The following is a 16,799-nucleotide window of genomic DNA, read 5'->3' on the forward strand; positions in this document are numbered from 1 at the left end:
TTGACATGCTGAGAATTTCCAGGTTTTTCTGATTTATTTCAGTCTTCCAGCATTCCCAGTTTTTTTTTCATTTATGAGTACCTTTGTTTCTTATCACTATCAAAGAATACTGTTGGAAGTTCCTAAGCTTATGAAGGTTTTCAGCTTGCCAATAATATGAATCATAATGGGACATCTTTTCACAATCATTGCTGAAACTAATTCTTAAATAAAAGAGCTGTAAAAACAGAAGATTCTGGAACTACTCACTACATTAGGCAGCACCAATGCTGATTGTTCTGAATGATGACATTTCATATTAACAAAAAAGCTGGGTCCATTAACTTGCTTTATGTGACGTTTTAACGCAGTAAGAGAACCCAAATGAAAGACCAAAGGTCATATAAATGTAACCTGTTTCTCTCCAAAGCTGTGGCTGATCTGCTGCATATTTCCTGCATTATTCCATTTACTCTGGGGTGTTATATTTTGCTTTTTGAACAATGGTCTATTTCAATGAGCTATCTAAAGGCATGCAGCGCCTATAAAAAAAATTGGGCTTTCAGAGAAGAAATGGTGGGAGATAAGAAAAGAAGGTTGGGCAGAATGGAGAAGGGACAAAAGGTGGAGAGGAGACATGATTAAATCAATAATCAAACGATATTGTGAAAAGTTATTAAAGAGTCCCACTTTGTTCCTCATATTTATATATTTTTCTTAACCTGCCACCACCACCACATTGGCTAGGATATCACTTCAAAGCTGAGCAGCATTTCAAGTTCAACTTTACTCTATCCCTACTGTGTGCATTTCAGATTGATTATCTACAAATTGCAAATTTACATTGCACATTGTAACATAACTCACTAAAGCCTATTTTATAGCAATATGCAATTGGCTGTTTTTTTAAACAACATTCTCCACAACATTCTCAGTGTCATCAGTATTGCTGTCAAAAGCATAATTATATATTTTTTGTTCTCCACAATTCATTACCTGTCTCAGCCAGCCTCGATGGTACAACACCTCAAATTCCAGCAAAACCTTTGCCACTTTATTATAGTTGCGAACAATGCGCTTGGCATCAGCTGTCTGCAGAATGTTTGGCAGTTGTTGAAAAAGTTCCATTGGTTCCTGAATCTTATGAAAAAGCTGACGTGCCCACAGGATCTTCCCTGCTATTGGCGGCATGTCTCGTGCAATAGGAGGATCATTCTTTTGTCTGGTGTAAAGTTTGGACACCATCTCAATGTCATGTCCATAATTTTGAAGGACTTTCTGGTATTTTTCATCAATAGCAAGATCTGATATCTCAAATCTGGATAAACAACAATTTTTATAAATTAATCAATATTCTTGATCGCTACCTTGAATAAGCCTTCACTATTCCTCCATCCCCAGCTATTATCATGCTCGTGGTAATCTTTTATGATTTCCAACAGCTTTCTGACGACTCATACTGGCAAAGGGCTTGTTTGCTCCTCTCACAGTCATGCAAAAAAGTTGAAATTCATATAAATCAAGAAATTAAAAAGTGATTTAAAAAATGGACATAAAAGCAGATATATCTGTTATTAACTACCCCACAATTTAAGGTAATAACGAATATATCTACTTTTATGTCTTCAATTTTTTTAATATTTCTAATATTTAGTCAAATAAAGAGTACAAAATTCGTTTATATGGAAGGCTAATGGCTCTATGAAAATAAATAATGCATCACTATATAGGTCAGTAGCTTATAAAATGCATCTGGACCCTCAGTTCAGAATGAGCAGATTTGTCCTGGACTAATTGTTGTCCGGGACAAAAATGGGATGTTAGATGTACTAGCATCTGATTTCCATTGCATTCTACTTCCACAGACAAAGAAATCACAACCAGAAACCCCCACAATTCTCTTTGGAGCCACCGACACAAGGTAAAAGGCAAGTAGAGTTGGGGCCTTTTTAAAAGGTTTAAGAAGACAACACAAGGAAAAAAATATGTTTTTTTTAATTGTCTGACAAATAACATATTAGCCATGAGGCTCCAAAGGAGACATGAGGCTCTTTACATTTTTTAAATAAGGCGATAATGATGCCTTGGGATCCCTTGTTGAAAATGTATAAGAATCGGTGTATTTTGTGGTTAATTTCAAAAATATTTTTGTTTTATTTCTATGGCATTCAAATATATTAACACAATCAACATCTGGTTCATGTAGCTTGGTCTAGCTCAATCAAGATCTCCATCCTTCTCATTATTGCTCCATTCCAGGACTTGTATTCAAGTGCAAAAATAGAATATTATCTTTCTTACAATGATTGAGATCCCAGTGAGGAACAATAGTTGTCCAAATGCTACTAATGCATCTCTAAATGAAATTTTGGCCCATGCCCTAAATGTGGTGAATTTATATCATTTGAACTTAAACGTGACATGAAACAACTGATATGTAGATAATCATATTACCTTTCAAATTTCTTCAGTACTGTTAGAGCTCTTTCTGTATTCCTAATATTTTCAACTGTGCTTTCTATAAATATCTTCAGTTGGCTCTGTGGAAGAAGCATATTTCAATTCAGATTCAATACTGGATGTGAAAAGATAATATCACTGTTACTTAAAAAAAAGAAGAAAATCTGCTTTGCTGCTGTTGGTCACTTGTTCTTGAGTGAGTCCAGGACATCTATGGTATTGAGCAAAACACTGAGTGCTGGAGGAACTCTGTTGGTCAGGCAGCATCTGCGGAGAAAATGGACGTGAGGTTTTGAGTCGGGCCTTTCTATAGACTGATTGTAGAAAGGAGTAGTTGGAAAAGAGAGATGGAGGCAGGACGAAGCCTGGCAAGTAATGGGTGGATACAAATGGTTGGGCTTGATCAGAAGATGGAAAGCGTGATGACAAAATTGAGAGATGAAAAAGAGACAAAATGGTATCTTTGAGGAGAAGAGGAGTGAAATGTAAAGCCAGAGGGAGGGATGCAGGTGGAAGAGGAAAGGAACGGGAAGAATAAAAGAGAAACGAGGCACTTGGTGATGGCAGATGGATAAATGATGGAAGGTGACTGTGGGGGGGGGGGGGGGGGGGGACAGTTGAATGGGTGTGCACAACCATTTCTCCCTTCATCCCCTACCCCCAGTCACCCTGCCCATTTCCCCTCCGTGATTAGCTCATCTCCCAGCCCACTGTCTGTCATTTCCCCTTTAACTCCCCCCCCCCCCCACTCCTTCCCCTCCCCACTGTCCCTTCATAGCAATATCCCTCTCTCTGGCTTTACATTTCCTTCCTCTTCTTTCCTCATCCTTTTATCTTCTTTTTGTCTAGCTTTTGTCACTTACACAAGGGATGCCCAAGGAAATCATATTTACAGGATGTGGGCCAAAATTGTCCTAACACAATTTTGATGGACAACTGGAAATTGACAAGCAGAAAGGAGGGATCTAAACAATATATGTGAAAAACAAAACCTGTTTCCATCTCCTCTTCCATCTTCCATACCCAATCAGTCACCATTGACTCTTAAGAACACATCTGTTACTTTGACTTTGTTACTTTGACCATGGATGGCCACTGAAACCGATGTGCAACAATATTCTATAAGACAATTTAACATACACCATTTAGTAGATTGCTGTAATTAAATTAAACATATAGCCATGAGCCACATCGGGCGGCACGGTAGCGCAGCGGTAGAGTTGCTGCTTTACAGCGAATGCAGCGCCGGAGACTCAGGTTCGATCCTGACTACGGGTGCTGCACTGTAAGGAGTTTGTACATTCTCCCCGTGACCTGCGTGGGTTTTCTCCGAGATCTTCGGTTTCCTCCCACACTCCAAAGACGTACAGGTATGTAGGTTAATTGGCTGGGTAAATGTAAAAATTGTCCCTAGTGGGTGTAGGATAGTGTTAATGTACGGGGATCACTGGGCGGCACGGACTTGGAGGGCCGAAATGGCCTGTTTCCGGCTGTATATATATGATATGATAATGGTCTTGATTTTTAAAAATCCTGTGAGTAAAGAACTTTGTTATTGTGAGTCTGAAACGCTAGCATCAACTCTCTTTCCTCAATTAACATGATCGTCTTCATTACTCGATTTTCTATAACACAAGATTTCTTAAGTATGCAACAATCACGTAAGACCAGAACTACCTGAATATAGAATATATTTATTCAATCACAATAGGATACATATTGCGTAGAACAAATCTCCTGACAAACATGGCCATAAATGGATCATTCCAGATAAGAAGCTGTAGCACTCGATCGTCAGACCTTGCAAGCATTTCATTGCCCAGATAGATCCCTCATTGAATCCAATGAGGCAATGATTTGAGCCATTGATTTTCCCAGCTCTCTGGCTGGGAAAACCCACCCAATGAAGACCTGCTAGTTCAAACAAGGAATCATATCATAATCAACACATACAGCTGTGTTTTTTAAAAAAATCTTTAAAAAGTTATGTTAAGTAATGTTAACTTTTGAAATTTACATATTTTCATGGATTGAAATGATCTGAAAAATGTATATTAGTGAATGAAGCCAGTTGAAGTTATAAGGTGCAATACTCAAGAAAAAAATTATGAGATTCAAACTGTAACAGTGCTATTATACAAAATAAAACAAGATTAATTTAAAGGCCAAAGACTAACATTGTTTTAGGCTTGAAAGAGCAAAAGGAAAACAAAAACACCAGCAAAGCAATCTCAGCGAAACCTGTGTCTGACCTGATGGCCGCTGCAAAAAATAGGCAAACATTTTAATTGATTTCTAGATAATTGTACTTTGCAAACCAAGTATTCTATAAAGCAGTTATCATTTCCCTCACAGCGCACTCAATACTTACATGCACATCATCAGTCTGCTTACAAAACTCATCATAGTCTTGGTCAAAATCAGCTTTCCTCTGATCTAGGAAGTTGTACTGCTTCTTCTTCAAAACCGTAACAATACCCTACAACAACAGTATTGAATTGGTCATATTAGCAAAATCATTAAAGTGATCACTTTTTATCTTAGCAATCTAATTCAGTATCTTACCTATTTTATTATTTGGACTTTTTTTTAAACAGAGTTCTTCTATTTTGTAAGGACAATTCATATTCATTCTTGACTAGATTACCATGATTAGAGAATCTATATTGAGCAATCTGTTTCATGAAATCTTTCTAAGATCATCAATTGCATACATTTAAAAGTTTTATGATATTCACAGAATCAAGACCTACAAGAACTGCACGTTCTCTATGGTGCATAAAGATTTAGGCTGGTACAAGAAGAAATTCGGTTGTAGGTTGAATTTAGTGTTATTCCTCTTCTTTTGCAACCTGGAAATACATTGCCTTCAGAGAATCAGCTGAATTTGGGGGTTTTTCAGCACGAGCCTAAACTGCACCAGTACCAACCATCAAAATGTGGGAAGATTGTCAACCATTTAAAAAATAAATCCTCGTCCCCGTCCCCCAAACTATTCTTCAGACAGTTTCAGAATCAGTGGCACTGCATCCTTCCACCCTACTGCAACTCGAGATGGAAAAACTATTTTGTTATCACAGCAAAACAAATTGATTTTAGACGCAAGGGACTACAGATGCTGAAATCTTGAGCAAAACATGAAGTGCTGGAGGAACTCAATGGGACAGGCAGCATCGATGGAAGGAATCAGTCTGAAGAAGGGTTCCAACTCGAAATGTTGTTTGTCCATTCCTTCTGCAGATGGTGCCTGACCCGCTAGTTTTACCTCAAAACAAAATTGAGCGTTGGCACTTCTTTACCTACACCAAGCTTTGCAAAAGTACCTGAAATTGGGCAGACAATGCTTCCAGTCCTTCAATTTTGGAATCTTGGAGAGCAGAGTACGCAGATATGGAACCAAATATACCAATGATTTTAATCAGGCGTCTTTGAAATGTATCAAACTTGCCAAATATGTACATTTCACTGAAATCAAACTGTCGCTCTGCTGGGCTCTGTTCAAGTTTTTTCTTTATTTTGTGAAAACAGCGTTGATATTCCTGAAAAATGTAACACAGCATCTTGAAAAGAAATTGATTTAAAAATGAAGATATATCATTATATTTATTGTGCGCAATAGACCTGAAATAAGCGAGTACCTTCATTTCTGAAGGACACAGATTTCAGGAGTGGAATTGAATTTTATGACTACAGTTTGGGCATCGAACAAATTCAACCGTGGGAATAATTCAATTTATTCTTAACAATTCTGCAGGTAAATAAAGGAGAAATAAAGCCACAAAAGGCTTAAAATGTTGAATTGTAGCAAGCTATTCCAACGTTGAACAGTGATGCAGAATTCAAGGCCAACACCAATGACAAGAGTAGTACCATTTAAGAGGCATCTTACAAATATGTGCATGTGCAGGGCATAGAGGAATATGGAATTAATACAGCCAAATGGGATCTGTATAGATAGGCATGAAGGTCAGCATACAACTATGATTCTGAGCAATTTCATTGAATTCACATAGAAACTGCAACAAAGAAGGTTAATGCAGAGGGTTTAATGGCTTCAGAATTAGGCTGTATAGGGATTAGTTTAGAGATTTTTAGTTTAGAGATACAGTGCAGAAACAGACCCTTTGGCCCACCGATCACCTCATACACTAGCACAATCCTACACACTAGGGACAATTTAGAATCTTTACCAAAGCCAATTAATCTACAAACCTGTACGTCTGTGGGAGTGTGGGAGGAAACCGGACACCCACACGGCATGGGGAGAACGTACAGACTCCATGCAGACAGCACCCGTAGTCAGGGTCGAACCCAGGCCTCTGGTGCTATAAGGCAACAAATCTACCACTGTGCCACTGTGCCGCACGGGCTGCTACAGATAGTAAACCAGTTTGAATGTGGCAAATGATGCATGCCCAACATGCCAATCGGGATGCTATTTGGTGCAATGCTAAAACACATCAAATGTAGGTTTATTATTGGCACGTGCACTGAGGTACAGTGAATGGCTTTGTTTTGCAGGCTATCCAAATAGATCAGATATTATGTGACATAAATGCATTCAAGTCAAACTCAAGTAAAATAGAAAGTGCCATGGGAAAGATGCAGAGTGTGGAATATAGTTCTCAGCATCGGAGCACACCAGTATACAGTTAGGCAAATTTAAATGGCAATCAACATGCAATGTTGATTTTATGTCAATGCGTTAGAGTCACCTATGTAAATATATTAGATCCATTTTCAAAAAACAGATAAACAGTTAACAGATAAATGAATAGAAGACAGATTAGAATACTCAAATGAAGCATAAATATTGGCATGGACTTTTTGGGTCAGGTTGAAAAAGAGGAAGCAAAATTGCAGCATAAGTGTTAATGCAGTATTTTTAAAATAACATTTGTAGGAGATACATCTGCATTGTAAGAGTAGGATGAAGTTTCCATTTCAATTTCTGCATTAGAAACAGCAGAAGATAAACCGTCTGGAAGCTTTTCAATAATTTATTGAGAAAAGCTAAGATAAACCACATTTGAACACACATAAAATTTGTGACTTTGAAAGCTAATCAGGAGTTGTTTGTTCTACATTGAATGATTTACAACCTAACTGCCGTCATTTCACCATATAAAAAGCGTAAATCAGAAATCTGATGAAATTCTTTCCATTGGATAGATGCAGCTCAAACCCACTTGACTGGCATTCCCACCACCAACCAGATTAACACAACTATGATACATACCATCTACAATATATAGACTCGATAATTGAACAAGGAGTTTCATTACATCCTGGTGTACATGACAATAAACCAATCTAATCTCATTCTAACAACTGCTCCTTCACTTGCACCACACAAGCCTGCAGAATCTCCTGCTGAGAACGACACTCCATCAAGCACAGGGAAATACCAATACTGCAAACTTCCCAATATGCACACCTAGTGGAAAAAGGAAAATTCTGAAAAAGGGGTCCCATGTGACAATTTGATTTGATCTTTGGACTTTTAGGAAGGAGATTAGGATAAATTTATTTAGTCAGAGGGTGGTGAATCTGTGGAATTCTTTGCCACAGGAGGATGTAGAGGCCAAGTCAGTAGATATTTTTAAGGCAGAGATAGATAGATTTTTGATTAGAACACGTGTCAAAGGTTATGGGGGGAAGGCAGAAGAATGGGGTTCGGAGGGAGAGATGGATCAGCCATGATTGAATGACGGAGTAGACTTGATGGGCCGAATGGCCTAATTTTACTCCTATCACTTATGACCTTATGACCTAATAATATAGATTGTCTTGTTTTAAAATGTTAAACCATTTTAGTATAGCTTCTTTACCTGGTTTAAGTGAATTGCAGACTTCAATTTTGTAACTATCACTTCCTGTGGTTGATTCCATATTGTAGCTGTGCCATTATTTGTTATATATGTTTTGCAGGCTGTTATCATCTGGTTAGTCACCTAAAAATCAGCAACCAATGAACATTACTTAAGAGAAAATAAAACGTTAAAATAAAATAGAAATTATCAAGCAAATGTCATTTACGGTACAAAATGCAAATTGTTGAGAAAATAAAAATATGAACTGTAATTAAGGTCTACTGGACTGTATATCACTATTGGTTTCTTTCTCCATTTTCAATTGACAGAACCTTAGGAATAAACAAAGAACAGACTATGTTCTAATAATCGTATAATACCTTTACAAATAAAGAGGTAATCTTTTCTGAAGTGTTGTAGTAACGGGAGATGCTATGAATCATTCGAATTGCATTGATCAAGCCTGGGATTGCTTCCACCATGGAAACCTACATTAAAGTTTAAAACACAAATCCAGTTAAGTCCTGACAATTAACTTAAATGCGAAGGTCAGCATCGTTTTAAAGAATATGTCATACATTGCCTAAATCTACTTATTTTCCTAGTGTTAGCCCAAACCTTCCTGGAAAAATGAGGGCGGAAATCATTTTAAATTGAACAAATAATGTGCAAGTTAAACAAATCCCGGGAATTGAGAAATGCATTACAAGGTACAACTCTTCAGAGTTTCCTGACTGAGTCATGGTGTCCTGTTGATTGGCCTAAAACAAGTGAGATTGCACACTAATCGCCTATTATGTTTTCCAATGGGAACACTATAAATGTTAATGTGATCTCAATCAACATCCATGCGACAGAACCAAAACTATAGGGTTTTTTTCCAACGGTTTTAACAAAAGGTAATGATCAAGTTCATAATCTTTCAAAATAAAATGTTGCCTATTTTTCCTCTTACACAATTAAATCCCACCCCACTCCACATCAACTCATCATTTTTCTTTTAGTATATGATTGCATGAATTGAGACCTATCCCCACATGCTCAGTTGTTCCCTAACTTCCCAATGCTTTAATCATGCTGGTTCTGCTGTGCCAAGATGCCCCATTTTACTCCCCATTTCCTCAAAATTCTAGTTTGTTGGTTAGCAAAGAAAATTGGAGCTGAAAGGAAATGCAAAAACAAAATGCCACAAACTTGTCTTGGTCCAGCAATATTTGTAACTTTTATACAAATTTTGCAGATGTGACGTAAAAATACTCTGCAGTGAAGTCATGGCAGGATGAATATTGGTGCAATGATGTATTCTGTCATTACATCAAAGGGACATTCATAGCAAACTAAGCACTCAACCCTTAATTTAAATTTGAAGCCTGTGGCTGCCTATTATTTAATGATATTGGTTATGGAAAATCAATTGTTGTTCAGCTAAATTACACAATAAATCATCAAAGGAATGGGAATTCATCTAAGCAATGAGAAACCATGCATTTTTTCCAAGCTTCCTTTGAACTGTAATCAGATATACAATGTCTATTACTGTTAAAAAGACGTGAAATCTAGGCCGGTCATATTCTTGAAAGACGTGGGGAATATGACTATAAATACACCATTAAGAATCTGCACTGCAAGATAAATTATACCCAATTTTATAAGCTTTAAGACTATAATTACTTACAGGATCACTGTTGTATAATGGATCACAGCATTTTTCTAGTGTGTAAAGGTACTTGACATTGTCTTTAGCCTCATTAGCTGCATCAGTGATTCGAGTATCCAAGTCTCGCCATGTCTGGAAGTGTAACACACAATGATTTCAACTAAGAACTAGGAAGGGGGAGGCGGGGGAAGGAATGCAGGAGTTACTTGAAATTAGAGAAATCAATGTTCATACCGCTAGGCTGTAAGCTGCCCAAGCGAGTTCATAACATTTCAACAGAATCCTTTGTTTTAGAAGTTAATGATCAGATGTTAAATATTTCAGACACTGCCAACCTGTCTAAGTCTGTCAGCACTTTTCAGGGATTTGTTTCACCAAATTTCCAGTATGTATAATATTTTTCTATCAGTAGATGGATTTATCTATCCCATCAAAAGCTCCAAACCTCAAGAACAAAACTTGAACAAAAGCAAATTTGGAAAAAATGAAGGTACTCTGAAAAACTTCTTCTGCATCCTTTCCAAAGTCTTCCTGTAATGGGGCAACCAGAATTGCACACAAGACTCTAAATGCAGCCCAACCAAAGATTTATAAACTGTGACGTGACTTCCTGACTGTTATACTCAATGCTCCGACCGATGAAGGTAGGCTTACTGTATGCTTTCTTTACTACTCCCATCTACTTTCAGGACACTACAGTCTGGTGCCTCAAGATCCCTTTCTACATTAATGTTGTTGTGTCTTGCCATTAACTGCACATTTTCCCCTTACATCTCAGCTCCCAATGCTTCACACCTCACATTAAATGGCCTGAACAATCTCTTTAAAATATTTGCAGCTGCTACAAAATAAAAATCCCAGAATGACTGCATAATTATGTCAATTATTTAAGTATAAATGTTATGAAACAGCATTACATCCATGTTGTAAATAACCTTAGATATGAAAGATTTAAATTTGTAAATTGTTAGCTGAAAAATGTTTATTTCATGATTTTTGTATTGAGATTCATGAATATGTTGTGCTCTGAATTTGTTAGTGCCAAAGATGACTAAGATGCCTTTGAATCTAATTCATTTAAGGGACTTTTAGGACATTTTTATTGCAACATCTTCAGCTCTATTCATTATCAATCTTCTCAATCTCAATCTAATTTTTTCTTAAATTTCAGCAAAATTAAAGATAGGCAACGACACCTTAAGAAATTTTGATTTTGCTGTTGCAAGAACTCCAAGTACTGCTTTTACATCCTGACCCTTCAGTTGATCAAGTAGATAATTGAATTTTGACATGCGTTTCTTCCAGTGATCCAATTCAGCACGCGGTCCCAGGTCATCAGCTTCCTTACGCAGCTGTTCACTTTCAGCAAGAACCTAAAATGGGACAATTCAACTTCAAAACTTGTTTCAAGATATATCTCTGCCTCATTTTGTCAGTAGTCGGGTCAATGTGCAATCATTATAAAACTCTTCTGTTATTCAGTCCACATGTACAGATTCAGACTTTCATTACGTATGCCATAAGATCCAGATGGAATTGCTCACATTTACCATCTAACTTCAGGAAGCTCAGTACTCCAGCACAACGCTGAGTAAGCATACGAGTCCCCAGCTTCCCAATAAGTTCTGGTGTATGGGCACCAGTAAATCTGACTAGTTAGGTGCAGGATGAGAAATTCCATTCACTACATTGGACAGGAATAGCTGCAAGGGAGAGAGGGGAGTTACAGGTAATTTTCACTTTTTTGAATTAATGGAATATACTTACTACTTTTTAGGTGTTTTCTAACAGTTAAGTACTTCTTATTTTTTAGTCTTTTAAGTTAAATCTTAAATTAAACACTAGCATGCTTTACATAGAGCTCTGCAAGATCATATGTTGGTGAGTATTTAATCACAGATATAAAGGTGCAAAGAAAATCTCTTTTTATAAATAAAATTGATTTGACGGTTAGCCTTCAATGGCCATGCCTCTACAAATCGATCGGTACACGACAGCATTGGCGCAGAGGATCTCATTCTCCCACCAAACATCAAACCATACTAGAAAATTGAGACAAAAGCTCAAGTAAACTGTAATTTTACTTTGGTAAAGTTGAACAAAATCAACTGCAAAACAACATCTCAAAAAGTGGCAGATCACATGTACCACTGTATGTGAGAATAGAAAGGTTGTGCTGGATCAGTCCAGACCCAGACCACTGCCTCATCTTGCCTCTCTCCAGTAATCCCCACCAGCCCAGTTATACTTTCTTCTCAATGAAGGGGGTGATCCTGATCACTGACTAAGCATCTTGCCAGAAGCAAAGGGCTCCGGGCAGCAAGAATTCCTATTTCATATCTCACACCATTATGGCCTTTACAGCTTGCAATCTTCAAATACATTGGAACAATTTTTAAATGCGAATAACACACTTTTTTTTAACTAATCAGATAAATTTGAATAATTATAAAAATTGGCAAAAAGCATTAAAATAACAAAAAAGCTGAGTACATTAAAATAAACTATTGAAGTTATCTACACTTAATTTTTCCACAGAGTCAGCAGAAGGTTGGCAGTGGTCAATCCTGTCAGGCAGAAAACTGAGATGGGATGGGGAAGGAAGCAACGTGGATCCATGAATCCCTTCAGGATATCAGCGCACCACTTCGGGACTCAAATGGTGAGTGCAGAACCAACTGCCCTCTGGCTGTTCTTTAACTCCTGTGTTGCAACATGCTTATCTGAACATCCAAAGTGTATTGGATATTGGGTGGCTGATAGCCCTGCTGAACTAGCAGCTGAAAGCTGAAAGCAAGCATCTTTTGGCCCATGATATCCAAGAATAAGTTCAAAATCTACAGCAAATTCTTCTCTATCCATGACAATTAACCATGGTCCATTCATCATCCATTTACTATTTTGAGTGAAATTAAGTTCTGCACCATTGTACACCATTCTGCATCAGTTTTGACTGATATTCCAGCAGTTTTAATTTTTAAAAATGCATGAAAAGAAAAAATACTACCTGCTCAATTTGTTTGATCCACACTTTAATACAGGCTTCGATTTTTTCTAATATTTCCGTGTTATTGACTACAGACAAATAATCTGCTGGGCCTTTGAGAAGTCTCAGGTCAAAGGTTCCACATTCCTTCAAGTTCACCTATAATCATAATTTTAGAGTGACATAAATATAATATACTTTAACTTACTTGTTTAAATATTGATTAATATATATTAAACAGTCAATGAATAATGCTCAATTGGTGGAATTAAATTCCTTTCTTCATTATTTTAATGGCTTTGCCAATAATCATTCAATTACTGTCTTTCTTGTGCAATAAAGCTCCTGAAGTTCATAACGACATTTATGATATGCACAACGACTAAGTTTTGACCAATGTGTAGGAAAATAACTGCAGATGCTGGTACAAATCGAAGGTAAGATGAAGTAGATGGAACAATTGTAGAAAGGAACTGCATATGCTGGTTTATACTGAAGATAGACACAAAATGCTGGAGTAACTCAGCGGGACAAGCAGCATCTCTGGACAGAAGGAATGGATGACGTTTCGGGTCGAGAAGAAAGGTCTCGACCCAAAACATCACCCATTCCTACTATCCAGAGATGCTGTCTGTCCCACTGAGTTATTCCAGCATTTTGGGTCTATCTTAGATGGTACAAGAGTTCTCTCTCAAGTATATTCACCTTTGTACATGTCTCATTTAATTGTCAAAATACATAAAGGACAAATTGAAATTTGGAACATCAAAATGAAAAGGTATTTTGTAGCAACTCCGTACTTTTTCCATCAGGCTTTCCTGAGCACTTGCCAAAACGCTCACAAATCCATCCAATGAACTTAGGAAGTCTTGGCGTACACCGCTTGCCTGAGGATTGTTCAGCTCTCCCCAACCACTGTTCATTTTCTTCAAAGCAGGAACAAATATTTCTGAGAGCAGATGTTCTACAGCTTTCAACAGTCCAACATCAGTCGTATCAAGAACATTGAAATTTACTTCCTAAAATTTTTGAAACAAAAGAACACAATTACCATTATGTTAAATGACAATCTGCACTTTGCATATTGTAAAATATTGCTCCAGTAATCCGAGTCTTGGATTAAGTTTATAACCTGGGAGGCCATCTAGCTCATGCCAGCTTGGAAAGAACAAATTTTATTCACCCAATTCTCTCTCTTATTTTCCAGTACTCTGCCAACTCATTTTCTCTCACATTTGTTCTTCAATTATTTTCCATTAGCCAAAAACAACTGGTTATCTTCAAAAGCCAATTAGCTTACTAAAACATATTTGGGTTGTGGTATGAAACCTGAGAACCCATAAGAAACCCATGTGACCACAAACAAAATATTTAAACTGTCCATGGACAGCGCCAAAGTCACGATTGAACTACGCTCACTGTAAAGTGCAAAGAAACAAAGTGTTTGAAGATCTCAACAGGCCGGACAGCATCTGTGGAGAGAAATGTGCAGACAGTTTCAGGTCAGGACCGTTCTTCACATTGATGATTGTTTACATTCAATATTCCAAGTTCTGCAGTCTTGTGTCCTGAGTATATTGTTAACTTCTGCACCAATGTGACAATTATGCAATCATCCCGTTGGAAAATAAATAACTTAATTGGTGAATGACATCAAAGATGATCATCAGAAGTATAGCAATTCTGCCTCAGGACAGAAATTTGAATATTTTGTACAAAAATTTACATATATTTGGTACTGACATGTAGTGACACTGGTCAGAAAATATATGTTGACCAGTGGACATATATGTTGACCAGCGTTCTTCCACTGGAAGAAGTTTCAAATTGTGCAATTGGATATTTTCATCAAACTAAACCAGTGGACATGGGTTCAAAAGATAGTGTCTCTAAAACGTCAACATGATCTATGTGTTCAGTGTTTGGGTGAAACTCAAACTCCCAATCTAAAGTTTCAAGTGTGATAGTGCTATAAATGAGGCAAGCATAACTCTTGCACCAATGTGAAAATAACAACATTGCTTCTATGACTGAAAGGTTGGCCATAGCCTAACAACCATACTTCAGCATATTTCATCACCTTTCATTTGGAGAGGAAAATAAAGTGAATTCAAAAAATCAAGAAAAGCATGACCAATTTGTTCAGCTCAGAGCAAAAACATCTGAAACATTATTCTTAAAGCTTCCAAGATAAAATTCTTGAGGGCTTTTAATTATTTCTCTCTCCTTTTGGCTACATCCTTCAGATTTTGTGTATTCTCAGTTTAATTGTTGTCAAACTACTTACTTTCAACTCTTAAACAATACTTCGTACATCATAAGACAATTAAATAAAATTTAAGAGTTCAGCAAAACCGCCCGGCATTATCAGTTACCACAATAATACCATAATCTCCAGAGTTCAGCCAATAATTTCACTTGTGCAACCTGTATATTGTAGTGTTGGTTGCTATCTAACTTTCGTATTGGTTACATTTGTTTTGAAAACAAGTACTAATTTATCCTAAAGACATACATTTTGCTGTTTTAATTCATGTCGGAGCAGTTACCAATCATACATGAAGTTACAGAGTGCAGAGCAGTTACCTATCATTTGTTTTGCACATGAAGTTACAGAGTGCAGAGCAGTTACCAATCATTTGTTTTTCACATGAAGTTACAGAGTGCAGTTATTCAACATGTTCACAAGGAGGCAGCAAAAGAAAAAGTCAAAACAATTTCTGAGAGCCTCCATTTAGCTGGTTTGTCAGCAATGTTGTTTGAAATAAGGGATCTGTTTGCCTGTCCCATTAGGAGTAATGGGTGGCATTACCACAGGAAGAAAAAATGTGTAAAAGGTAATGGTGGAGGCAGATATGATAGCAGCTTTTAAGCGGCTTTTAGCAAGGCACACATATATAGGTAATGGAGGGTTATGGATCACAAGAAAGTAAGTTTAACTTTGCTCATGCTCAGCACAAACATTGTGGGTCATAAGGGATGCTCCTGTGCAATACTGTTTTCTGTTCAATGATGGAAATGTTACACAAAACAAAATAAAATCATATAGTGTTTTTGGAATCTATTCAGTTTCTCACCTTATGTACATTGTCTACAGTGATTGCTTTGGATGTACTAGCTCGTAAAAACATGATACAAACTCCAGTGAGTGCCACATCTTTCCCCTCAGTCACAAATATTTTTGGTTTCTTGCTTCGTCCCGTATTAGAGTTGGCCCCTACTCCAAGGAGGTTCATGTGCACTGAAAAATAAATAAATATATTTTGCTAAATATATACACATACTCATAATTCACAACACCTTATTATATAGTATGTATGTACTGTTCGGATATGAGCCACAAAATGGGACCCGAACTGAAAATGTAATTTTTCATAATTTAGTACTGGACTTCAAGACAGAATACATATTTAATATTGTTCTGGATTAGATTTTTTTTCCCTGTGATTATGTCTGCAATACAGTTAGATGTTTAAGTTGCCCTTATATTGAGGGCAACTTGAATATTATGTGAGACCAAATCCGACTTGCAGCCCCCAAACAACTGGCCCCAGCAATTTTGGCATTGTAAAGAGAAACTTGGCCAAAGACGCTACATTTAACTGTTTTCAACTTACTACTCAATGTAGCTAGAAGTTGGATGAGGACAGAATTTAGTGAATCAATGAAAATACCTCTTATTGTTAAATATCCTGTTCATATCACAGTTAAGATTTGCAAAAAAATAATGGCCAGATAATCAAAGGCTTCATAGAAATATCAGTCTAAGTGCACTGAAGACCAGTGAAGGGATTATTCATTGTGATGGGTAACAATGGAAGCTCTCTCAAATCATTGTTGGAAACATGCAGTTAATTAAAAGTTTTTTTTTGTTTATTTTAGAGATATAGCGCAGAAACAAACC

At 37.0% G+C, this 16,799-nt stretch overlaps 1 protein-coding gene across 1 annotated transcript in view; it reads right to left on the reverse strand.

Moving 5' to 3' along the window:
• Positions 1-16,799, reverse strand: part of dnah5 (dynein, axonemal, heavy chain 5) — a 178,979-nt gene that overhangs the window by 119,169 nt on the left and 43,011 nt on the right. The window contains exons 4-14 of the mRNA XM_078420238.1: positions 15,973-16,136; positions 13,696-13,914; positions 12,917-13,054; positions 11,106-11,282; positions 9,928-10,041; positions 8,633-8,740; positions 8,271-8,393; positions 5,763-5,978; positions 4,811-4,918; positions 2,434-2,519; positions 976-1,297 (exon numbers count right to left, since the gene is read on the reverse strand). Coding sequence (XP_078276364.1) covers positions 976-1,297; positions 2,434-2,519; positions 4,811-4,918; positions 5,763-5,978; positions 8,271-8,393; positions 8,633-8,740; positions 9,928-10,041; positions 11,106-11,282; positions 12,917-13,054; positions 13,696-13,914; positions 15,973-16,136 — 1,775 coding nt within the window. The remainder of the gene's footprint in view (positions 1-975; positions 1,298-2,433; positions 2,520-4,810; positions 4,919-5,762; positions 5,979-8,270; positions 8,394-8,632; positions 8,741-9,927; positions 10,042-11,105; positions 11,283-12,916; positions 13,055-13,695; positions 13,915-15,972; positions 16,137-16,799) is intronic.

This window comes from Rhinoraja longicauda, chromosome 2 (genome assembly GCF_053455715.1).
Source record: "Rhinoraja longicauda isolate Sanriku21f chromosome 2, sRhiLon1.1, whole genome shotgun sequence".
Classification (NCBI taxonomy): Eukaryota; Metazoa; Chordata; class Chondrichthyes; order Rajiformes; family Arhynchobatidae; genus Rhinoraja; species Rhinoraja longicauda.